The sequence below is a fragment of the Callospermophilus lateralis genome, chromosome 1 (genome assembly GCF_048772815.1).
Source record: "Callospermophilus lateralis isolate mCalLat2 chromosome 1, mCalLat2.hap1, whole genome shotgun sequence".
Lineage (NCBI taxonomy): Eukaryota > Metazoa > Chordata > Mammalia > Rodentia > Sciuridae > Callospermophilus > Callospermophilus lateralis.
In genome coordinates, this window is record NC_135305.1 from 13393923 (window position 1) to 13420261 (window position 26339).

At 40.2% G+C, this 26339-nt stretch overlaps 1 protein-coding gene across 1 annotated transcript in view; it reads right to left on the bottom strand.

Annotated features, from left to right (window-relative positions):
- Mgam (maltase-glucoamylase) overlaps window positions 1-26339 on the bottom strand; it is a 226757-nt gene that overhangs the window by 31398 nt on the left and 169020 nt on the right. The window contains exons 90-100 of the mRNA XM_077109605.1: window positions 13182-13270; window positions 12388-12437; window positions 9204-9371; window positions 8607-8762; window positions 7215-7496; window positions 5493-5647; window positions 4308-4476; window positions 3425-3521; window positions 2854-2966; window positions 2182-2307; window positions 488-616 (exon numbers count right to left, since the gene is read on the bottom strand). Coding sequence (XP_076965720.1) covers window positions 488-616; window positions 2182-2307; window positions 2854-2966; window positions 3425-3521; window positions 4308-4476; window positions 5493-5647; window positions 7215-7496; window positions 8607-8762; window positions 9204-9371; window positions 12388-12437; window positions 13182-13270 — 1534 coding nt within the window. The remainder of the gene's footprint in view (window positions 1-487; window positions 617-2181; window positions 2308-2853; window positions 2967-3424; window positions 3522-4307; window positions 4477-5492; window positions 5648-7214; window positions 7497-8606; window positions 8763-9203; window positions 9372-12387; window positions 12438-13181; window positions 13271-26339) is intronic.

The following is a 26339-nucleotide window of genomic DNA, read 5'->3' on the forward strand; positions in this document are numbered from 1 at the left end:
GTTGTTTGTGGGCTTAATAAAAGAGAAATGGGTCCCCTAAGACTCATGGTTGCTGAATGATGATACAGTATAAGAGATTTTTTAACCCCCTGCAGTTTCCTAAAAATGAGACTGAGCTATAGCTATTCATCCTGAAGCCTGAAATAGTGAGACCCTTTTTTTCTTTCCTACATTCAGTGTTTCTGCCCACAGTTGTCCTAACTCTCTCCCCCCAAAAATATTGATTAATTAAATCCTAGTGGCATTCAGCAATGAAAACATAATAAATATGACGAAGTATCACCTCTTACAATGCATTTTTTCACTGTTCTTTCCTTCTTTATTGACTTTTCAAAACTTTTAAAAGATAATAATTAAAGACTCACAGGAAGAGGCCAAGATGTGTGGGGGGTTTCTTTTACCTTTTTCCCAGTTCTTCCCAGGTGGTTAATTTTTGAATCGTGAACACAGAAACAGAAAGAGGCATGCAATCTGCCTTCACACCTACCAGACTGAGAATAAATCTGGTGCCATTCTTCTTCATTTGCTCTATCAGGACACCGAGGTTTTGAAAGCTGGGGCTGAGGGTAAAGTCCAGCTTCCGGTCCATGTAATCGGTGTCCACATGCTGGACGTCCTACAAGAAGGAGTGGATACTGAGGCTCCTGCACGGTAGCTGCAGGGCACAATAACTGCTCTTCCAGGCTCCAGGCCCTGCTGCTTGCTCCCCCAGCCCCTGCCCTCATCATTCCCCATCTCAATACCCACTACAATGACTTTGCAATTATGTTGATTGACCTTGCTTTCTGATTCCTGCTCACAATTCACCTGTCCCCACTGTCTTCTTCTGTGCCCCCAACAGGAACTTGCTTTCCTTTCCTTCCCTCAATTTATGTCTTACCCACTCTTCAAATCTCAAATTTGGTGAGCCTATCATACAAAAAGCCAGTGGAAGTGTTAAAGAAAGTGAGACTTCCCTAATAAACAAAAAAGGTTGCATATCGAAGTTTCTTTTTTTCCTACAGTAAACCTTATCAAATTAAATCAATTTAGAATACATATTTTACTTTAAAATATATATATCACGAGTCTATTATATTATAAATAGAATATCTATATATTCAAGAAAAATTTAACATTCTCTAATATTTATTTATTGGTTGTCTCCCTTCACTGAAATAAATGTCTTTTATTCACTAATTTAATATATATTATATAAATATAATTTATATACAATATACATATATATTATATATGACTTATATAATATATTGTATATAATTTTAAAGACATATAATTCATAGGATTTATATATATAAATAGCATGATTGTTTTGGTGAGGCAGATCTATGAAAAAATCATCTTGTGATTTTTGGTGAGGCAGATCTATGAAAAATCATCTTGTGATTTTTTCTATATTTTAAAATTTCTGTTTAATAAGTTTATAATAAAAGTTAAGCATGGACATGTGTCAATTTTTAAAAATTTTTTTTTTGTGGTTGTAGATGGACAGAATGCCTTTATTCTATTTGTTAATTTTTATGTGGTGCTGAGGATCGAACCCAGTGCCTCATATACACTAGGCAAGTGCTTTGCTACTGAGCTATAGCCCCAGCCCTCAAATTATTATTGATGGGAATATCATAGTACTTTATTCTCATCTTCCAGTTGTTAATTGCATTTTAAAATCTCTGAGGTGAACTGAAAGCCAATAAAGACAATGAGTGGTAGAAAACTAATCAATAGAGAAGGAGCGCACTGTTTGTAGAATCCAGTTGACCACACTTCTCAGGGCTTTCCTGGGGAACTAGGTAGGTACTTAGGATATGTGTGTGTGTTTTAAATAAAGCAAAGGCTTCATTTTAATCACTTCCTTGCCTATTGCCACTTCATATCCATCTCACACAGACCCCCACTTCTACGACTGCCTTGGCCACTACATGATGTTCCAGTGGGTGCCAATACCCTCCACTCATTCCACCAGTGGCCAAAGGATCCATGCAACTCTTAGTTTTGAACCTCGACTCAAAAGGGCAGTAGGCAAAGACTTTAAAAAACAATGTATTCACACAGAACTAGCTCCACAGCTACAGGATTTATGCTGAAGTAGCCACAGTAATAATTTCAATGAAGCTGTTTTCAATAGACAATTAGTCACAGAATCCCATAGCTAAACCCAGAGGGTAAGGGAGGGTTTCATACATAGGGGATCTGGGCTGCCACCATTGCATCATGCAGACTGGCGATTTCAGAATCATTCTGGTATCCATAGCGACTCAGCTGGAATCCCAGAGCCCAATATGGAGTCATTGCTGGCCGACCAATCAACTAGAATAGAAGAATGCTAATTACCCTGATAAGATCATTACACATTATATACATATACCAAATTATCATACCATACCCCATAAATGTACGCAAATGTTATGTCAATTAAAAAATAAAAAATAGATCCAAGTAACTTTGTAAGGAAGAAAAAATAGTTGAATTTGTTTGAAATAATTTGAAAATTTCTACTGACTACTTGTCTGACCTGAGGCCTCCTTCAAAAAAAAAAGTAGGGAAATCAAATAAATGTAGAACAACCCTAGAGATGAAGAATGCTAGAAACATTGTAATTAACATTTCCCTATATTCTATTACACTGTGAAACCTGAGAATTTGGTGGTTATTACTGATCTGAGATTCTTAAGATAGGCTATTTAGCAAGCAATTGAGAGATGTGTAATATTAATATGCATTTAGCATCCATATTAGTAAAATCTGACTTACACCCCAGGTAAGAAAAAGACTGACCCATCTCAGTACTGAAAACATGGTAACAATACCCAATAAATATTTAGTGATATATCAATGGATAGAATGGCTTCCAACCTCAGTGTATTGCTGAGTTACCAGTTCGGGGGTTGGCCCCAAAACCAAATAAAAGTCCAAAATTCCTCCTACAGTGCGGTATGTCAGGGCAGGAGTGGGCTGCAGAGTCATATCTGTAAAAATTTTAAAATAAAGAGATAGATGAGGAGCTTGTAAGACACCCAGAGAGAGAGAGAGAGAGAGATGCTCTAAAATGTGCAGTCTTCACTCTCCTTCCTTCATGTCTACCTCCTCTAGAATGTCCTCCCTTGTCCAGTGGAGTCAGAGATGGACCTGCAGTACCCCAAACTGCATCTACCCCCTTATATGACACTCAACAGCTTGTATCACCTGCAATAAGGAACTGAAGTGTCACAGCAAAATAAGGGACGACAGTTAGTCAAATGGTATTATTAATGCCTGTTCTGGAACAATTTTTAAGTATTGAATAAGTGAACAAATGAATGGAAGGTCAGTTTGTCCATGCCATTTTCCTTGCCCATTAGCTTATTCATTTCTAGTAATCTCCCGGATGACAATGGAGTGGTCAGGTTGTTTGTGGTGGTGCCCGGGGAGCACGCCCCTGTCTTACCCATGGCATTGCTGTTCAACAGGAGCACTCCATGGGCATTCCCATCTTCTTCCAAGGCCATATAGTAGGGGTGAACACCATAGGAATTTTTCTTGTACTGGTAATTGAAAGTCATGAGAGTAATAGAAAGATAAAAATCCAATAGTTTCCAGATCATAATCCAAACAGCAAACTCTTATTCCATGTAAAAGATTTGATTCAGCGTTATGTCCTTTGTACAACCTTCTTTGACCTTCCTTTCCACCCCAGCCTAAAACCTATGTCCTCCCCCTCTCTGTCACCTTTATTGATTATTACATAATTCTTTTTTTTCCATGTGGTACTGGGGATTAAACCCAAGGCCTTGCATATGCTGAGAAATTGCCCTGTCACTGTGCTACCTCGCCAGCCTCTTATATTTTTACTTTTGAGACTGGTTTCACTAAGTTTCCTAAACTGGCCTTGAACTTGTGACCCACCTTCCTCAGCCTTCCAAGTAAATGTGCACCAACATGTGTGGCTTATTATTACACAATTCTATCACAGCACTCACTACACTGTGCTATCATTATTTCTACACCAATCTGTCTGTCTATAAACTTCTGAAGGTCAAAGACAGCATCTTATTAAATTTGCAGATAAGCATCTAGCAATGTGCTCAAACATTGAATATAGTAAATAAAAGTTTGTGAAATAAAATTTGTAATCCATGGGAGACGGGTGGAAAAATATATGTTATAAGTTTGTTTGTTTTACAGATAAAAGAGCATGACCTGTGGCCTCTTGTAACCTTACAACCAAGAGCTAGAAAGATGAGGCTGATAAATGGAACCTCATTTACTGGCCTAAGAATTAAAAGTAAATTTGCCGAAGGAGAAACTGCTAATTTCATTTTTGTCCTTACCGCTGGTGGCTCATCCCGAGCAAACATTCCCCAGGTTGTCCAGTTCATGTTTCTTCTGAAAGTCATGTGCTCAGTTTCCCCCAAACCATAGATGTACTGAGAAGGTAGGCGAGTAGAAATGGAAAGGAACATGTCGTTGAAGGTGAAGCCCGGGAGTTGAGAATCCCAACTGCAACACAAAGGCAGACCTCTAAGCTGAGCTGCAGAGCTCAGGCAGAGCAAATGGAGCAAATGGGATGCCTAGATGATTCAGAAGTGTCTTGAATCGCACATCAAGATCCAGGTTCAAATGTTATAAAAGGACCAGGTCATAACAATAGCTGTGACTCAGTACCAAAGTTCCACATTTACATTTTAATTCTGTGCTTTGCAAGACTGAGAGCTATGGGCTCATTGAGGGCAAGTACCAGGTCTCATTCATCTCTTTATGTCCAGTTCTCAGTGCCTGGCATACCAGAAAATGTGAATAAATGAATGAGATCTAAAATTGATAGAAAAAATTTGACACTCTTGGAATAACTTCCCTAGATTGACCAGAGAACTCACTGAAGATGAAAACAGAGAAAATCAGATATATAGTCAAAGATAGCAGAAGCCACACATAGGAAAAAACACAAATGCACATACAAGTGACAACCTTTGCTGTGATGGGGGGCCTCACCCTGGGCAAAGCCTGGATCTCAAGCATCAGGATAAGGGATGAGAGATGACAATCCACAATTATTTTCACACTTAATATCATAAAAATGCTTGAAGTCTTTGGTGTTTATAGACCAAAGATGATGAAAGTCCATTTCTCTTTTCATACCCATCTCTTTCCTCTCTCCTGCCTCTTCAATTAATATTTCTTAATGAAGCATAATACAGAACAGACATATCTGAGGTTATTTGTTATACAAATTTAACAGTTCTGCTTAACAAGAGTAACAAATGGGAAAGATATTTCTTTCTTTGAATTCAAACAACACTGTGGCTTTTTAAACCTAAAGTTGATCAATCTTTCTGAGTTGATGACTAATATAAAAATAAATTCCCTAATGAAGTAAGAGGAAATTGACATACTCTTTAACAAATACACACACACACATCATGAAAAGTCTCTGAGACTAATATTTTACTTGTCTTAATTAGAAACACCATAATTACCATCAGTCACTCTGATTAAAGCCAATAAATAGCACTTACATCACAGTTTGGGAACTTTTGCGTCGAATCTGGATTCCAGGGGGATTGTTCTGAACCCTGACTTCATACAGGCAGTTTTCAGGGGAGACAAGCGGTGAACGTGGTGTGTTCAGAGGTACCGGGACCTCGTACCTTTTATTAGTGGGATCATAGATCTGGCAAGGAGAGAAAAATAAAAAACTCTTCCTGATGGAGTCTGAGACCTGATACCCCTCATGTTTGCCCACAGAATTCATTTCCAGTGTTGTTTGTTTTTGACCAGTTTGAACCACATCAGGAGGCACTGAATATCCCAAGAGCAGTTGCGAGGCCTCCTTATCTACTGTGGCAGATTCTGAGCTTCCAAAATGCCTAAATAATACCCACTCGTGAAAACTTGTAATCTAAGTTACAAGTTTTATAGAATCTTGTGGATAGCGTGTGTATATGTACTTAGGATGTGTGCTATATGAACATACATGTGCATGTAACTTCAAGACTGTATGTGATTGCATGTGTATGCTGGGAACTAGACCTCTTTACCACTTGAGCTTCCAGATGCTGCATGCCTTCTCAATCCTTCAGGTTTCTCCTTTCTACCCTCTATTCATTCCTACCCATCTAACAGGATTGGTGTGAGAAAAAACAAGAGGACTGCAGCATGCATGCAAGACAGGGTCCATCATCACCATGGCGACCATCCCCTCCTCATGCTGCTATTAGCCCACAGCCTGGACTTCAGTAAAGCTTTTCCTAGAGCCCTACTTTTCAAAACTCTGTTTCTGAAACCAAAAACAGCAGCATTGCCTGGGAGCTTGTTAGGAATTCAGACTCAGCCTCTGTCCCAGATCTGCTGGTCAGAACCTTCGGGTTCACAGGATACCCACAGTGATGGAGGACACACTCAAGTGAGAGGAGCAATGTCAAGAGCAGAGCTGCTCAAGCCTGTGTCCACCAGCCATGTGTGGCTTTTGCGCACCAGAAATGCATGAGTCTAAATCCAGATTCACCACAAGTGCAAATACATACCAGATTTTGATGACTTAATTAAAATGTTGTGAAATATCTCTCCACAATTAAACTTGGATTTCAAAATGAACTGATATATATTTTAGAACATTGGTTAAATAAAACATTGGTTAAATAAATAATTTACGTGTATGAGTGTGTGTGTGTTTCAAACAGTTTTTTAAAAATACCCCTACTAGAAAGCAAACTTGGTTCTCATTGTATTTCTGGTAAGTAAAGGACAAGAGTGGGTCTCAAAGTGTGGCCCTTTTACCTGAAGCATCAGTCAGCATTGCTGGAGAACTTAGAAATGCAAATGCTCAGGCTGGGCCAGCCCAGAATGCTGTACTGGAAACCGTAGGGTGAGGCTGAGCAGCCAGGGTTTTAACATCTGCAGGTGATTCTGACGCATGTTAAAGTCTGAGAGCCACTATGAAAGAAATAACTAGAAATTTTGGAAGCTAGTTGTTGCCTCTCATATGTATTAACCACAAAGCAAATTCATGTTTTCAGGACTAAGAATTTTTTTAGAATATTTATGATCTAGAGAATTCATTATTATAGGAAACTCACAAGCCTGATGGATCTAAGGTCACACCCTGCCTCTGTTATCTATTTACTTCTGGCCCTTATCTCTCTAAGGCCTTCTCAGCTCTTGAATCGTGAACAGAGAGATTTGGATGAAAAGTCTTTTCATGACTTTCATCTACACAGGCCTGTAGGTTAAGAACTCACCTTGAAAACCAGGATTGTCAGCATGGGAATTACCTTTATCTGCAGCATGCTCTCTGTATGGTAGGTCACACTCAGTCTGAGGAGGCTGATCTTTTCAGAGAGACGATTAGAGACAGTGGCTGCTCCTGGCGATGGTGGAGCTGCCGCTGCTTGGGTAGATGCAGGGACCGCCAGGAGGGTAAGGTCGGTGGTGATGCCCGTGGGCAGGTACTGAATGTTACTGGCAGCATAGTTAGGGATGGTGTCATAGTAACAGGTGGGCACACCAGGAGTAGCTGTGGGCTACAACAACAGGAGACGCTCTTGGTCAGCCTCAGACACCATACTCTGAGACTCTAATTACTAAAGAAGCTGGTTAGCACAGACCAAGTTTCAGAATGCTTTGCCCTTTCTTATCTGATGAATCATGTGCCCCCCCCAAAGCTAGACCCCAAGCCCTGGTACTATGAATGTGACTAGTTGGAAGCAGGGTCTTTGTGAATGATCCAAGTGCAGAAGAGGTCATTAGGATGGGTTCCCATTCAATATGACCCGTGATCTCAGGAGGGGAAATTTAGACACAGGTGTGAACATGAGGACAGAGATTGAGTGAAGCATGTGCAAGCTAAGAAATGCTAAATACCATCAGCCTGTCACCAGAAGCAAGGCGTAAATCATGGAACAGAACCGACATCACAGCCCTTGCTAACATCTTGATCTCAGACTTCTAGAGTCTAGAACTAGAAGGAAATAAGTATGTATTGTTCTAAGCCAATTGATTTGCATGAATTTGTTAAAGCAGCCCTACCCAATGAACACAGGTACACTCATTTCTCTCTCTCTCTCTCTCTCTCTCTCTCTCTCTCTCACACACACACACACACACACACACACACACACACACACACACATGCCCCAGCCTTCTGTAATGAGTGAATCCTTCAAGAACAGCAGGAAGCCCAGCCTGGAGCCTGGAACCCTGAGGCAGGGTCTGCTCCAGTGTCCTTACTGCCCTAAATCCCATCTTGAGGAATCCTTAACTCTCTCAGGCTTTCATTCTCTCCATTGTTCATCTGAAAGGACCCGCCTTCCCTTAACCCTTCTTCTTTGGGTTCTCTAATAGAAGAAAAATAAATTCACTTAAAATACCCAGTGAACGATACAAACCCATGGGCACTATCATATAAAATGGGGTTTTGAAAGACATGGCTGGGGAAACAATCGGAATATCCACGAGTCTCTTCTGATTCTGGATATCTGAGGAATCCTGAAGAGGTGACAGATGCATATGGGCACGCTGTCATGGTACTCTTCAGGCCATAAACTTTTAAAGTGTTTTCTTGGTGCTTAATGACTCGTGGGGCAATTTCTCTAGGTTCCTGGTCAACATGGGAGCTTGCCTTTGCTCAATACCTCCCAAAGGCATCCCCGCTGTCTGCAACTCTCCTCAGAGGCAGTGGGATCCTCGGGGTAGCAGTTGAACTTCTCCAGATCATTGACTACAAGATCCCACTCTATAGAGAATTCTTGTCCCAGAACCAGTCCCTTGAGATCAGTGATGGTCACCACCTGGGAAAGACAAAGAAGACTCCAGTGACAAATGAGATGGGGTAGAATTATGTGGACAAAGTTAGGGATGGTGTCATAGTAACAGGTGGGCACACCTGGAGTAGCTGAGTAAATACTCTCCAGTACTAGGCTAATGTGTGCAAAGTGTTTCCCTGGGTCTTATCCGGGCTCAGCCTGTCTAGTTCTAAATGTCTAGAAAAGAATCGTTTCCTTTCTTAAGGTTCCAACTCTCATCTCTTCTTCAGACCCTAATGTAAGTGAAGTGGTAGGGTTTGGATTTGCATGCAAAAGTTTCCCCTGCACTCTTCCTGTGATTCGGTGGCTGTCCCAAGCCAGTGTCCTATCTGACTGCCCAATGTCAAAAAAATAAAAAGAGACTATTCTTCAGAATCTCAGAACAGGGCTTTCAGCAAGGACCTATGAGATGGAACAATCTCTCACCTTTGTTGAAGGACTGTAGACAACACTTGAAATGGAGGTGGCGACATTATTTAAAGACACAGTAAAATTACTTGGCTCTTTGTCCATTCCCAAGATTCTGATATCTGTAAACATGAGGTTGTCCGGGTCCACATAACCATTATGTATAATCTTTGCCTGTAGACCATTCTGGAGGGAAAAGCCAGTTTGGAGTAAGTGCGTCACATTCAATATCTCTCTGGGATCTTATGTGTTTCCCTTTTCTCTGTGTTCTAAATGCTGCTAAGTGTCGTCCCCAGGGAGCATCTGACTCAGACTCAAGATCCTAAATCTTTCAATAGTATTTCATGTTTGCTTTGGGCCACTGGCTCTTACTGATTCATTACTCAGATTATCTGACCCTGACATTAAGGATAGTCTTGTAGACAGGATAAGTTCTTGCAAGGCAAACAGAGATACAAGCACACACAAAGACCCACTGGTACACAGATATAGACACATAGACACACACACACACACACACACACACATACACAGAGTAACTTCTTCTTTTAATTTTAATTAATAATAAGAGCTAAAATTTATGAATGCTTACAATGTTCAAGGCACTGTGCTAAGGTGTTTACATGTATTGCCTTGTTTAATTCTCCCAGCAGATTATGAAGTCAAAATTATAATTATCCCTATTTTTTAGATGAGAACACTGAAACACAGAGAAATTAGATAACTAATTGAGGGAGCCAGAGTTTAAAAGCAACAGAGCTGAGTTCAACAAAGAAAGTGGGACTGAACACTAAAGAGCAAAGGGACACTTGGATGGTTGCAAAGAAGTCCCACATAATGTGCCTGGTACCTGACCAAGGTTCAATGGCAACACAAGAGAGAAAGGATGGTCAACTCAACAAGGGTGAGAGGGCAGTTGGGTGTGTACAGGCAAAACGTTAAACCTGGCCTAAATCAAAATGGATCAAACAGAACACGGACTTAAATGTAAAAGTTAAAATTTTAAAATCCTTAGAAAAAAAATATATAGGAAGAAAATACCGAGTATCTATGGTCAGTAAAAGATTCTTAGAAAACAATATTTCTAGATATTATACCAAGAGCATAATCTATAAAAAAAAATATAATGAGAAATTAGACTTATCAAAAATTTTAAATTTGCTTTGTGAAAGACTACAAAGAGAAAAAGTATTGGTAAACTTCATGTTTGACAAAGGACTGATATTGAAAATACGTAAGAACTCTCAAATCTGAACAGTTAAAAAAACAATGTCAAGGGCTGTGGTTGTGGCTCAGTGGTAGAGCACTTGCCTACCATATGTGAGGCACTGGGTTCGATCCTTGGCACCACATAAAAATAAAGAAAATAAAGGTATTGGATCCATCTACAAGTAAAAATATTCTTTTAAAATGACAAAATAATTCAATTAGAAATTGGGCAAAGAATCAAACAAACATTTCATTGAAAAGAATTTACAAATGGCAAATAGGGCAAACAGGCCAACATCATTAGACATCAGAGAAGTACAAATTAAAGCTGCAATGAGATATCATCACACACTTTTCAGAACAGCTAAAATGAAAAATAGCAGCAACATCAAGTGCAGGTGATTATACAGATACTAGGGCATTCACATCTTGCTGGTAGAAATGCAAAGCAGCCCTTCTGCTTTGGAAAACAGTTTGGATGTTTCTTATAAAACTGAGCATGGGCCAGGCACCGTGGGACACACCTGAAATCCCAGTGGCTTGGGAGGCTGAGGCAGGAGGATCATGAGTTCAAAGCCAGCCTCAGCAACTTAGCCAGGCTCTAAGCAACTCAGCGAGCCCTGTCTTTAAATAAAATATAAAAAGGGCTAGAGATGTGTCTCAGCGGTTGAGTATCCCTGAGTTTAATTCTTGGTACCCAAAACAAATAAAACATCATCAACAACAACAAAAACTAAACATGGACAAATAAAAGACCCAGCAACTGGACTCTTGGGCATTTGTCTCAAAGAAATGAAAAGCTCTGTTTTATATAAAATCTGTACATGAATTTCCATAGCAGTTTTATTTATTTAGAATAGCCCATGACCTGAGATGCTCAGGACCCGGTGCCAACCTATATATGGGTATATTCCAGACTCCCTTTACCAAATGAATAATACCTGGAAACTACTCATATATAAAAATATGACAACATGGAAGAATTTTGAGAAGATTATGATAAATGAAAAAGCAAATTTCTAAACTTACATATACTACATAATTCCATTTACATAAAATTCTTAGAAGAACAAAATTACAGAAATGGGAACAGATTATTGGCTGCCAGGAACTACAGAAGGAGGCAGGTGGGTACGGCTATAAAAGGGAAAGAAGAGGGATCTTTGTAGTGATGGAGATGCTCTATGTTTTGAAAGAATCAATGCCAATAACCTGGCTGCAAAATTATTCAACAATTCTATAAGATTAAAGGAACTGTGTACAAGGTGCATGGTAGCACAGTGTTATGTATTATAACTGCATAGGGATCTTTATCTCAAAATGAAAGTTTAATTTTTAAAAAAATGTGAATTTATAAGAAAAGAGAAAATTTATAAGAAAAAAAGGATAGAGATCCTTACAAGAGAAATATCTGTACACACATAATTGGACTTCCAAGAAAACCAAATTAGAATTCTCCCACTTTCTGTCAGCCTTGTGGCTTTTCCCTCTCCTCAGGCCCTTGGGAAATGGAGGGAGGAAAGTGATGTTCTGTATTTTCCAAACTTTCCAAGCCACCACTGGATGCTTGTGCTCAAAGGCAAGTTTCAGGGGCTCAGAAGGAAAAGAGAACCTCAACAAAGCACTTCACTCATCAACCACACTGTACCCCACACACACTTGCACCCCTCTGAAGGACACATCTTAGAAGTCCTGACTCATCACCTAAATCAAATGCAATGATATTTTCCATATATATAGATATAGATATAGATATAGATATAGATATAGATATAGATATAATTTCTGCACACAACTCAGAATTTTTTTCAAAGCTTATTATACATCTGACACAGATTAAACACTTCAGTGTTATCTCAAATCCTTTCCAGGACATACAGTCAAACGTTGCTGTCCCTATTTTATGTGACCAAGCATCTATAGAACACCAAAAACTCAAACAGCAACCTCAGCAAGGAGCATTAAGTGTGTGTTTCATGAAAATAGTACTTACAGAAGTAACAGAGAAATCATACAGAATATACATCTTATTAGTTACAGCATCTGAAAGAGAAAGATAGATGCAGGTCCATCACCGTGGGAAGCAGAGGAGTCTAGCTTTTCTCTTTACCTGAAATACCTTTGCATCTAATCTGCACATTTTTGTCAACCATCACAGAAGTTTCTTGGAGCACTTTCTATGAATTCTTATTACTCTCTGTGGTACTGTTTTGCTGGAATTTAATACTGTTTGAATTGCATTATAGTTATCCACTTGCTTAATACCTATCCTGCTAGACTATGGCTTTCCCAAGGTACATTTTATATCACATTCTTGTGCATATGTCTTGTTTATTATGTATTAATAAATAGCAAATAAATATTAACAGTTCTGACTTCATTCAGGGTGGAATTTTTATATAATACCTGGTTAAAAACTTGTGAGGCATTCATATGAAAAGCTTAAAATGTAAAAGCACACTACACAAACTAGATTCATCTGCCTCAAAAGTAACTGAATCTGTACTTTACAAAGATGTAAGCAAAATGTATTGTTTTGTATAAATAATGATATCCAGAGAAGAGAATAAGTAAACTCAACAAACTGATGTCTGTCCATAACACAGAAGCTGGACATTCTGAAGTCATTTATGCACTGTGTGTGGCTAACGAAACTCATCAGTTGAGTTCTCACTCGATAATTATAAGCTACAGAAATGAACAGCATGATAAGAGTGCCTTACTGGGCAGCCTTCAGTGATTCGCTCCCACTGAGGGCCACAGAGTTGGCCCCAGGAGGAAGTCTACCTTTAGTCACACCGTCATCCCAGTACAGCTCTCCCTTGGCTTCTCTCTTATAGTCCAAGGCGACAATGAGTCCCAGGGAATTCTTCCGGCTGAGAAGAGTAGTTCCCAGTTTCAGAGAATGAAGAAGAGAGGGATCCATGTGAAACCAGACCCCTTGAAGTCCCAGGGACAGATCCTCCCAGAGTCCATCCCAGAAACTTAGTAGATCCTAACATTGTGGGCAAACATGGAAGTTGGATGTAGGCAGACAGCAGAAGTTAGTAGAGTGATCGCAAGATTGACTGGTGGAGGGACGCAGTGCCTGTTGGAAGTTGGTTTGCAATCACCCTAACAGTGAATATGTATTGGGTGCTTACCATGTGACAGGCACTCTTGTAAATATCCTACACGCATTGTCATCTGTATCAATCCATTTAACAATCACAGCCATGCTAAAAAGTCAGACTATCATCCTCCCCAGTTTACCAATGAAAAGCATAAGTACAGAAAAGTGAGGTGCCCAGGGTATGTGTGTGTGTGTGTGTGTGTGTGTGTATATATATATATATATATATATATCAGAGCCAGAACTTGAACTCAAACAGTCTGTCTCCAGAATCTGAGCTCCTGAACTTGAAGCTATGTTGACTTTCACACTATCACCCTTTATCTCCTTCTGAATTTGTGTTTCTCTCACATAATAGGGGATTTACCTGGGGATAATTTCTGGCTACAGGGAAATCCTCATGGATTATTATTTTGATTATCCTTATAATTTAATTTAATACAAGTATAAAGAACTATAGAAATGTAAAGGAACTGAGGCTACATTTGCTATTGCCCAATTAGGACTCAGATGACAATTTGGAGCCAATTTTGAAAGGAGGAGAGGAAGACTGCTTCCTGGCACTATTTCCTTGGCCACTACTGTATCCCTCATAATGCCGAATCCCACTAGAGCACCAAAGTAGTCATGTCCTAGAAGACACAAGAGCTTACTTACCTGGTTTCTGTGGTTGTGTTCGGCTGCTGGATGGGAAATATGTAGCCTCCTCGAAGGTGAAGCCCGATCCTGTCACCTGGGAGTAGCATATCCACAAATTGCTTTCTCCACTGGATGGCATCTCCCTAATCCACAAAAGGAAACAGAACATGAGGACTACGAAGAACCTTGGAGATCATCCAGTTCAATTGCCTCATTTTAAAGAAGAGAAAAACGGAGACTTCCAAAACTAAGTGACTTTCTTGAGGTATATAGCGGGTAGAGAGCAGAGCTGAGACTCCAATCCACACCCTTCCTTTACGGCATACCATACTGTACAACACAGTTGGAATCAGGATGTTCCCAAAGGTCCACATGTTAAAGGTTTGGTTCCAGTGTGGAGCTATTAGTAGGTGGTAGACACTTTTAGTAGGTGGGGGCTGCCTTGTGAGAGGTTTTAGGGCATTGCTAGTGTATACTTAAAGGTCTCTACCTCTTCTTTTTCTCTCTTTCACTTTATGGCCAAGAGTTGAGAGGTTTTGCTCCACCAAAAGTTCTTGCTGTGATGTGCCATCACAGGCCCAAAGCATAAGGCCAATTAATCATGGATTAGAACCTCTGAAACTACAGCTGAAATAATTTTCTCTTTATAAGGTGATCATTTGGTGTACTTGTTATAGTAACAGAAAACTGACTAACACACCGTGATTCCCCCAACTGAGCTTGAGTTCTTTATATTATCACAGATAAAGGCTAATAACTGCACAGGTCCAAGAATGAAAGAGTAACTTTCCAAAAAACCTACTCCAGTTATTCAAATCATTTCACTGTACATTTTAAAAAGTCTTCTACTATGATCTTAGTGTCAATGTCCTCCTAAAACTCATATTTTGTAACCTAATACCCTATTGTGATGATATTAAAAGGTGGGGCATTTGGGTAAATGCTTAAGTCAAGAGGGCTCAGTGAGAAGTGCCATCAATGAAGAAGAGTGAGCCCACACCAGACACTGCCTCTTCTATTGCCTCCATCTTGGACTTTCCAGCCTCTAGAACTTGGGTGATGGATCTTGGTTGTTTACAAATTACCCAGGGTAAGGTATTTTGCTATACCATCCTGAATGTACCCACAATCAATTAAATGTAAAACCTCATATGATTATCCTACCCCAAGCCCTCAAGACTGCTGGCATATAATTGCTCTCTGCCAGAGGCAATTTCTGAGACAATTGGAGTCACTGCACTTACTGTCTCATAGTCATACCAGGTGGCATCTGGAATGTATGCTCTTACTTGGTTTGTACCCTAGGGAAATGAAAAGGAAAAGCAAGGGTAGCATCGCACTTTACAGTTTACCCAACACCTCCATATCACTGCACGTCATCATTTGAACAACCCTGGGAGACAGCGGGGATCATCCACTCCACTAATAAAAACTACAGAAATCCCGAGAGGTTGGGCAGGTTATTCAAAGCAGGGTTGTATTTAGAAATTAAGTCTGTAATGCTTGTGCATTTTCTAGGAAAAGCATAGAAAGTTCATACACTGAGTCATGCTGGGTGGAGATGAGCCAGCCAGACTCCCAAAACCAAAACCCAGCTCCTGTGTTTATAAGCAGGTGTACTCAATTCTGATCCTTCCCCGATCTTCCCCACTCAGCCCTGCCCCAAGTCACACTTCAGGAAAATGCAGGTGGTCCTCCATGCAGGGACCTCAGATGAAAATCATTTTCCTTGGTGGGTCAATGAACCAAGAATACTCTTTTCCTATTTCTAAACCGTTATGGTCTCTCTTATTTATATACATAGCCAAATTTAAATACAATCATAGATGCTCAGGACCTGATTCATTCAGCTGGAATGCAACAAGGACAAGTGTAATATCCCACCCCGTCGTTCAGGTTACAAACATACTTCATACAGGACAGGTGTGATGAGGAGTCCAGGCCCCCACAAGAACTGCTCATGCACATCCCACGTGGCTGGGTCCTGGTAGAACCTAGAAAAGAGAGACTCGGTGAGGCATGCACGATTCCCAGCACAAGACAAGAGCACATGACGTGTCCTAACTCACCTTGTTCCCATTAGCAAGACAAATGAAACGGCTATCTGAAGGGGGTTCTCTGAGGGTTAGGAAACTCACTCATGTAACAGGGGCCTTGCTACTGTCTGCCCCTGGGTGTGAGCGCGGTAGAAGAGGGTGTAGAGATAGGGCAGCAGAGTGTATCGGATGTTCAGGTAATGTCTGGAGGAATTCAGCAGCAGGGACTCAGAACCAAAGGCAGCAGGATCCTGGTCCTAGAAGAAAATGGAAGCAATGACGGAGTTGTTTTTTCCATCACCATTTAAAAGTCCCCTCGTGACAGGTTTTCCCATGTGACAGAAGCAATGTTTCCCAACTTGGAGGACATCAAAGCATTTCCATAACTGAAAGATTCTTGACCCCACTCCTTTGTTGTGCAGCTAAGGAAGCACCATCAAAGGTCACACGACTTCCTCAATGTGGAACTGCAAGCAGGTGGCAGAACTTTCATTTGGCTCTTCTGAAGGCAGATGAGAGCAGCCCTGGTGGCCAAGAAGTCCACAGAGTTGCAATGGACATAAAGGCGTCACAGTGGGCCCTGATCCCCCAAGAACTGCTCTGACTTATTTATTGAGGGTTTTTATAATATTTATTTGGAAGATAATAATAGCAAATTGTACTAAACTGAGTAGCACTACTAAAATAATTTTAAATCCATTTCCCTAGCCATACTGCTTACCACCATGATCTATAATTCATTTTTTCTTTTCATGTATTTTAACAAATTTTCCAATTTAAAATATTATATAGTTTCATCTGTCATATTTTCGCCATCACAACTTATTTTATTTTCTCTAGCCTGATGATAATAACCTCTATTTGTTCTTCGATGTATAAGGTGTGAAGAAACCACAAGGCCAGGTTTTAGCAGATTTTTTCCAAGAGCAAGAAAGGAACCCATTAGAAGAGAAATCTACTCTTCTTACCACCCAGAGACAGAAATTTTCCATCAATGGTTGGCACTCATTTTGTAATCATTTCATTAAAATTTGGAAGATGTAAAAGTTTTGCATGTCATATGTAGACCTGTCATCTGGTAACATATGACTGGTAAAGCCAGAATTAGACAGGCAGATAGGAGAGGGTCAGATCCAGGAAATGGAGGGATTAAAATGTCAATTCCTTCATAGCTCTTCCTCCATCCTTATCAAGAAAGGTGCCCCTGCTCCAGCCTGTTGCTAAGGTAACCAGTCCCAGGAATTGTCCCTCCCTACAGAGAGTTGTAAAAATTGCTAATTAATGTGTCCTGGGCCCCCCTCCTGCCTGGACCACTCCTCCCAGCCTCTTCACCTTTGGCCATCCCACTGAGCATTTCCGGGCCTAGTCACATACACAGCAAGGAGAGAGATAAAGGAAAGAGAGCAGGAGAACAAAGGAAGCCTAGGACATACAAAAACGCAAAACCCCTTCATTTCTCAGGATACCAGGATACCAGCTATGGCCCCCTCCTCCCTCCTGGGAGAAGTCTGTGTTACCCCTTTTTAAATAAACCCTGCTTTATATGCTTGCCTTGGCATGCTTCTCTAATGTTATACTTACACATGTGGGGAAGCAGGACTCGTCACCAGTAACCAGTGGTATCACTGGGAGTAAATTTTGGAGGAAATTACCTGAATTTACTGCTTTCCTTTGTTCGTCCTCTGCAAATAGAACTATTCTATGTACAGTATGGGGCTCATAAGAAGCCTGAGGCCAAACACACACAAAAAACCAGTACTCCACAGCCTCCACCTCCTTGGTTTCCAACTGAGAAAGTCTAGAACTGTACTGTTCACTGTGGTAGCCATGAACCACATGTCTAGTGGACACTTGAAATGTGGTCACTAAGACTGAGAAAGTGAACTTTTAATTTTATTTGTTTATGGCCAATTTAAATATAAATCTAAACACTGAATCAATGTAACATAATTTCCATTAAACAAAGCTTCATTGTTTTGATAGAACTGTTTTACTTCAACTGCTAAAAATTTAACTAATACAAATTAAGATGTATATAGTTGTAAAAATTTACACTGAATTTTGAAGGCTTGATAGAAAGGGATATAAAATAGTTCATTAATAATAGCTTATGTATATGGATTTCCAGCACCATTTGTTGAAGAGACTATCTTTTCAACCCCTATCTCTCACCATGCACAAAAAACAAATCAAAGTGGATCAAAGACCTAGGAATTGAACCAGAGCCCCTGCGTCTATTAGAAGAAAAAGTAGGCCCAAACCTCCATCATGTCGGATTAGGCCCCAACTTCCTTAATAAGACTCCTATAGTGCAAAAATTAATATCAAAAAATCAATAAATGGGATAAATTCAAACTAAAAAGCTTCTTCTCAGCAAAAGAAACAATAAGTGAGGTGAATAGAAAGCCTACAATTTGGGAACAAATTTTTACCACACGCACATCAGATAGAGCACTTATCTCTAGGATATATAGAGAACTCAAAAATCTTAACACCAAAATAACAAATAACCCAATCAATAAAGGTGCCAAGGAACTGAACAGACACTTCTCAGAAGATGATATATAATCAATCAACAATTATATGAAAAAATGTTCAACATCTTTAGCAATTAGAGAAATGCAAATGAAAACTACCCTAAGATTTCATGTCACTCCAGTCAGAATGGCAGAATAAAAACAATAATAAGTGTTGGCGAAGATGTGGGGGGAAGGAATACTCATTCATTGCTGGTGGGACTGCAGATTGGTACAGCCAATATGGAAAGCAGTATGGAGATTCCTTGGAAAACTGGGAACGGAACCACCATTTGATCAGGTATCCCACTCCTCGGTCTATACCCAAAGGACTTAAACACAACATGCTACAGGGACACAGCCACATCAATGTTTATAGCAGCACAATTCACAATAGCTAAACTGTGGAACCAACCTAGATACCCTTCAGTAGATGAATGGATAAAGAAAATGTGGTATCTATACACAATGGAATATTATTCAGTATTACAAAAGAATAAAATCATGGGCATTTGCAGGTGAATGGATGGAGTTGGAGAATATAATGCTAAGTGAATTAGCCAGTCCCCAAAAAACAAATGCTGAATGTTTTCTCTGATTTCAGGATGCTAATTCATAATGTGGTTGGGGGGGCATGGGAGGATTAGATGAATTCTAGATAGGGCAAAAGGGAGAGAGGGGAAGAGAGCAGGCATGGGGGTAGGAAAGACGGCGGAATGAGATAGACATCATTACCATAAATACATGTATGAAGACACAAATGGTGTGACTCTACTTTGTGTACATCCAGAGATATAAAAAAATTATGCTCTATATGTGTAATATGAACTGCAATACATCTGCTGCCATATATAACAAATTAAAATAATAGCTTATGTAGAACAGGTTGATAATGCTTTGTATATTGCATTACGTAAAATACATTTAAGATATTCCCTGTTTCTTTTTACTTTCTAAATTTAAAGTTAGACTGGCATGTGCAGCTCTTATTACAATCCTATTGAAAAGAGGTAGCATATGAGAAAGCAAGCTCACATTCTAATCTAGCCACCTTGGGGAGCTGAGTGCTCTTATCTAAGTCATTTCAGTCCATCTCTTTGTGAAGAGCACCTGCCTTATGTGCTCCCAGCCACGTTCTTGAACATTCAGAAATAATTCATCTCTCTCTAGACCACAAGCGGCTAGAAAAGCCCAGGGATAAAATGCGTTGAAGGGTTGACAGTTGTTAGAGTTTAGATATGAGGTTCCCCCGGAAAGCTCACATGTCAGACACTGCAAGGAAGTGGACAAGTAAAATGATTGGGTTATGAGAGCCTTAACCTAATCAGTGCATTAATCCAGCTAAGTGGATTAACTGAGGGGTAACAGTAGGCGGTTAGTGGGTGGCCAGAGGAGGCAGGTCATTGGGGGCATGCTGGGGAATATATTGGTATTTTTGAGGGGAGTGCTCCCTGTTTCCTTGTTGCCATGTCCTGAGCTGCTCTGCTCTTCCACACCTTTCCTCCATAAAGCTTCACCTTAGGCCTAGAGCAATGGAGTTGGCTGTTTATGGACTGAAACCTCTGAAACTATGAGCCCCAAATGAGTTTTTCCTCCTTTAATTGTTCTTGTCAGGTCTTTTGGTCACAGTGATGAAAAAATTGATTAAAACAATGGTTAGTTCTTCCAGGTTAGAGACCGTCATTGTACAAAGTCAGGAGTTGGAGATAAAATGATTGCTAGGACATGACTGTAACGAGACTACTAAATATGAACCCACTCAACTTGAAATATTTCAGTTGCAGATTATTTCATTACAACAAAGGACAACCCATCTTGCTTATTTCTGCTGTGATTATAAACATCTCCTTAAGAGGGACTCTGAAACCACTTCTATATACTTGCTCATCAATAATATCATTTTGTAATCCCACTCATGAGGCTGAAGGAAGATGCCAAGTCCATTTCTACCTTTGCAACTTATCAAGACCCTGTCTCAAGAATAAAATCTAGGACTGGGGTTGGGGCTCAGTGGCAGATCATTTATCTTACAAGTATGAGGCACTGGGTTCGATCCGCAGCACCACATAAAATAAAGGTATTGTGTCCATATACAACTAAAAAAATTAAAAAGAAAAGAATAAAAACTAAAAAGGGCTGGGGATACAGCTCAGTGGTAAAGCATCCCTGGGTTCAATCCAAGAATCACCCACACTTAAAAGATGGAAAAGGATAAAGGTTGCATGAATCATGGGAAGTAGTAGAGAGGTGGTCTTCCAAACTATTCATAAAAAACATACAAAGTTAAAAAGTATTTCAGATCACTGGTCTTCCTGTCCCTAAATCCTTCTCCTTTGCTCTACCATATCTATGAGTGGTTTCCATTTTATTAAACAGAGTAAGATTCTAATGAACTCCAATTGTCTCAGCTCCTGTAAGGGGACAACAAAGGTAACAGAAGCACTATAGAAGCTTTGACCAATTTTCTCACCTTTGTGGGTGAGTTTCCAACAATAAAATAATTTAATATATATGCATGCCCCTTCCCACCCACTCTTACCCTGATACCCTGCGTTTCAGGTGTATCTTGTAAGATTTACCTATCCTTTTTCTGTAGGGAGAAACTATAGGCTATAGGTTAACTATAGGCTCTCCCTCAACCCCTCTTTGAAAACAAACAAATGAGACAATAACTTCTCCGCCACTTCTCCCGGAGACCTTACCCTGAACCCAGGCCCATTGTGATTCCTTGATAGTGGATAAAATGCTCCAAGTTGCATCCACCTTCTGCAGAGCTCTTCTGTGACATTTTCTTTATAACCACAGATGTTGGCACCTACCTGGAGAATCAGCACACAGACCAAAATGTTAGTCACTGAGAGAGGTAAAAGCATTGACTGTGTACTTCTATGATAAAGGAAAAGGGAATATCACATTGGCATTAGAGATTTCATAGTCCCAGGGAAAGACCACAGGCAAGTGAGAGAAACAAAGTGTGTATCACAGGAGAGACTGAGCAGACTGGCTGGTGACATTGATCATGGTCCCTATATAGAGGACTCTTCCTCAAAATTCAGTTCCCAGTTTCATACTTCCCTATTCACTGATGGTCTCCTGGTTTTTCTGTGATACTAATGCAGTTCACTCATGGTATCTCTTTCCCATCTCCAGAGACTCCATGGGTGACAACACAATGATCAATTTTAACGTCCTATCTTCAGAAGACAGCTTACACCACCCATAGAAATTTATTTTTTCCAATACATATCTCAAGAGACATGTCCTCCTTAGTTTTTCAAAGACCCTCAAAGACTGATAATGGAAGGAGTGTCCGAGGACAAAGGGTTGAAGTTCCTTGGCTAGGAATGAGGCTCACCATGGGGATGCCAAACAGGTTGAACTCAAGGATACCAGGGATGGACCATCGGAGATCATCCCACGTAGCCGCATTGTCCCCCAGCCAATGAGCAGCAAATTTACCAGATCCCGCGAAAGTAGAACGGGATAAGATGAAGCTCCTGTTATTGGAGAAGATAGTCTCCATGGCCCTGAAAAAGAATGCATTCAGTTGAGTGTGAGGTGAGTTGTGAGCGTTTAAAACCCACCTTGCCTCATGGGAAGCAACAGGCTTTCCAACCAAACTGAAATAAAACCTCGGGATATCAAAAACTAGGCGTGTAAACAGACCAGCATTTTTAAGAGCTCCTTTCCCACTTCTTTTTTTGTACTGGTGATTGAACTCAGGGCACTCGATCACTGAGCCGCACCCCCAACCCTATTTTTTATTTAGAGACAGGGTCTCATTGAGTTGCTTAGCACCTTGCTCTTGCTGAGGTGGATGTTGAACTCATGATCCTCCTGCCTCAGGGTCCCAAGCCACTGGGATTACAGGTGTGCGTCACTGTACCCAGCTCCTTTCCCACTTCTGAGAAAGATTTTACATCTCATATAAGACTGTGAAAACCTCTGTCTTGTAACCCCAAAAGAATTTCTCCAGGCTCCTGTCCTCCTGACTATGCTTTCTCCATCTTGTTGGATCAGGCTTTGGTCCAAACCCCTTGATTGACAATCTATTGTAACTGTGTGTTGGGTTGTTGGACCCGTCCTCTCTCTCCAGACAGTTTTTCTAACATCCCTGGATTCCATGCCTTGCTGCCCATGCACAATCTTGCGTAGCACAATGCCAGTTCAGGTTGGAACTCTGTCTTCACTTCCTCTTGGCATAGACTTGCAGACACTTCACCCTTTTTACCCCTGGCTGGAGGTTTATTGCACTCTGCAATTATTGATCATGGAAGAAACACATTCAACCCACTCAGATTGAAACTGAAACAGAGATGGACGTGGCTCAGGTTATGGTTAGAGGCAGGCCATTATGGTAACCCAGATTAGATAGCAGTCAGGTTCTTCCCGGCCAAGAAAAAGCCTCTTTGAGATCCTTAAGTTTCTCTTTCCCCTCCTCCAGGTCTGGCCTTTTACAATCATGTCATATCTCTGGGAAGATCTGATATTTTAGCCTAGAGGAATGTGAATTTCACTCCCTGGTAGCCCAGCAACCACTGTCCCCAAACTGTCCTTCCAGTTAAGTTTGCATGAAATCTACATCAGACCTATGACTTCTCCTGATGTACAGATCCCATTGAATAAAAATCTTGTCTCTTTTTAAATGTAACTCTGCCTCATGTCCAAAGGCCAAGTCCCATATATCTGCACTGTTCTCAGGGAATATAGGTGATCCTGCCCAACCCAGGGAAATTAGAAAAGTCCCCTCTACTTTATCAGTCACAGTTACATTTTAACTATTAGTAATAATTATTCAAATATATTAACCCACACATTCAAGATTTTATAGCACCTTTATCACATGAAGACACGGGCAATAAAGCAATTTGAAGCTTTCCTGACTCTTTCTGACCATTTAGTCACTTGCCTTCCCACCTCCCATTCTATAAATTCTATAAATCTATAAGATTTTTTAATAATGAACAGGAAAACGGAAGCATCTAAGAGTTGGAATATATCAGAACAGGGAGGGACTATTGGGAATATCGATTCAAATCTTTCATTTTAGAGATGAGAAAATTGAGTCTTACTCACTAGTTTATATTCCAAGGGAGGTGGTATGAGAAAGAGAAAAGTAAGAAAGAGAACATAACAAAATCAGAAATAGGTATCCTTCTTTTTGGAACTTTGCTTTCACTGAGAATCAAATTTGTGCATTTACTGGTCAAGGACTCTCTCACCTGGACCATCCAGGGTACTGCTAAGTCCTGCAGACAGCATGGTGTTAGGAAACGGCAGACCCAGTCTCACCTCTAATCCATCAGATCCCCTGTGTGTGAACCCTGCTCTTCCTTTTCTCATATCCGTTCCACCAACATATCCTCAAAGCTCACACTATTCATAAAACTAAAGATACAGAGGTTGGTTGCCCTCAAGGAATTTATCCAGCAGGAAAAAAGAAATAAACATCTGAAAATTATGATATAATATTGTTGCATATTAACCATATTGCAATATGTGACAATGTAGTACAAAAGAGGAGAAACAGCATTTTCATAGAAATGTTAGGAAGTTTTCCAGATTGTACATCTGAGGTGAGATATTATAGATACGTATGTGTTCACAAAATGGACAAGACACAGAAGGCCATCTTGTACCGGGCAAGCACCACATGGAAAAAATGAATAGCATTCAGAGTTGGGAAAAACAAGCAGCAATATATTCCATAGCATAAAGGATGAGTGCAAAGAATGCAAAAAAAAATAATTGACTATGATGGACCTTACAGGTTGTACTAAGGGATTGGATTTTATCAAACAAAAGTCAGCAATTTTACATTGACAAAGAAATGAGAAAACTCAGCCTCTCAGAAAGATGACTTTGACAGCAGTGTAGAATAATACTTTCAAAACTTCAACACATATTCGATACACACAGAGTTCTTGTTAAAATGAAGATTTTGATTCCCAAGTTCTAGATTGAGGTCTGAGATGTGGCACTTTCAGTACATCCCCGTTGATGCTGACATTGCTGGTCCTTGGATCACACTCTAGAGAGGGCAGAGGATAATTTACTAGCGATAAGGACTAAGTCAAGGAGAATGGTCATAGGTCAAGTGGAATGATCTACATGAGAGATGATGATGACCTCAGTTAAGAAGTGGCTGTGGGATAAAATGGGACATGGTTATGGTAGTGTTTCAAAAGTAGAATAGAAAGATCAAGAGCTGATTTGACTTCTTATGAGGGCATTAGAAAAAGGATGATGCCAAGTTTCTCACTTGAGAGTCTGGGAGATAAGGATGGTGTTGCTACCAACCAAGATAGGGAATTCAAGAGTTTCAAAAATGATTAGCCAGAGTGTGTAAGAAAGCCAGGTGAATGGTGTGAGAAGTACTGTAAGACATACAAGTAGAGAAGGTCAGAAGATAGTTTTTGATATTTGTGTCTGAAAATCAAGGAGGAGTCTCATACAGAACTATAGATTGTAAAGTACAGCAAAAACCATTGAAAGGAATAAATTCCCTGTGCTAGCAGAGAATGGAAAGAGAAGCCTGAGGATTGATCTCTAAGACTCATTCCTGAAAGAGTAGACAGAAAATATCCAGATAAATGCAGACACGGATGTGAGAAGGAATAGCAGGAAAGAGAGAGATGCCAGCTAGAGTCGTATCTCAAGAACTAACACAACAGGTTCAAAGGAGAAGTTGTGACTTCAAGTGTCACAGACACAGAAAAGTTGAGTGAGGTAAATAAAGGCTGAGACATGTCCCATGAGCACATCAAAATCCCCTCCCCTTTGTCCCCACAATGGAGTTGTAGAAATACCAGACCAGGAGACAACAAGAGGAAGACTTGAGACTTTAGCTCTTTCCTGAGCCACTGGAAGATCTCCAACAGCCCTTCCAGCATTTTGGTTTCCCCATCTCTGCTGAAAATCTAAAATTGAAGTTTTCTTAAGTTGAACCCCAAATTTCTTGCTGTCTTGGGTATAATGATTATATTTCATCATCTTCAAAGGAGAAATTGGTTGGAGTAAAAGGGGCTATTTATCAGTTTGCAAAGTTTTCCTTAATAAAATTCATGTGGCAAAGTGGGCGAAGGATGGGATGCTTTACAGAACACACCTGTCTCCTTAACAGACTTTCATAATGGTGGTGCTGATGGTGCTGATGTGGTGGTGGTGATGGTAGTGGCTGGGGTGGTGTGGACATTATGTGTGAGTGTCTGTTCAGATAAGTTCAGGTAAGTCTGAACTTCACATAAACAATATTTTAGTATGCTCTGTAAAATCTTGTTACCCTGTATTTTTATTAGCTAAAATCAATCCCTGATCCATAAGGCAATCCAGATTAATCCTATACAGAAACCAAAGGTTTGTAGGAGAGAACTTCTTAGGTACCCAGCTAGAACAGTTTCTATATGCTTATATTCAAAACAATATTTCCATATACTTATGGAACACAAGAGAAATCCTCCACCTCCCACTTCCCCAAATCTGGAATGAGGGAGAAAATCGAGTTCTTACGAGTGTGTGGCTCTTGCCATGGAGTGGCCATACAAGCTGTGGACGTCATAGTGAAGGCCCCAGTAAAACTCTGTGTCCATGCAGAGAGTTCTTGCAAACAGTAAGTGGTCTAGAATGCCTGGGGGGAAACACC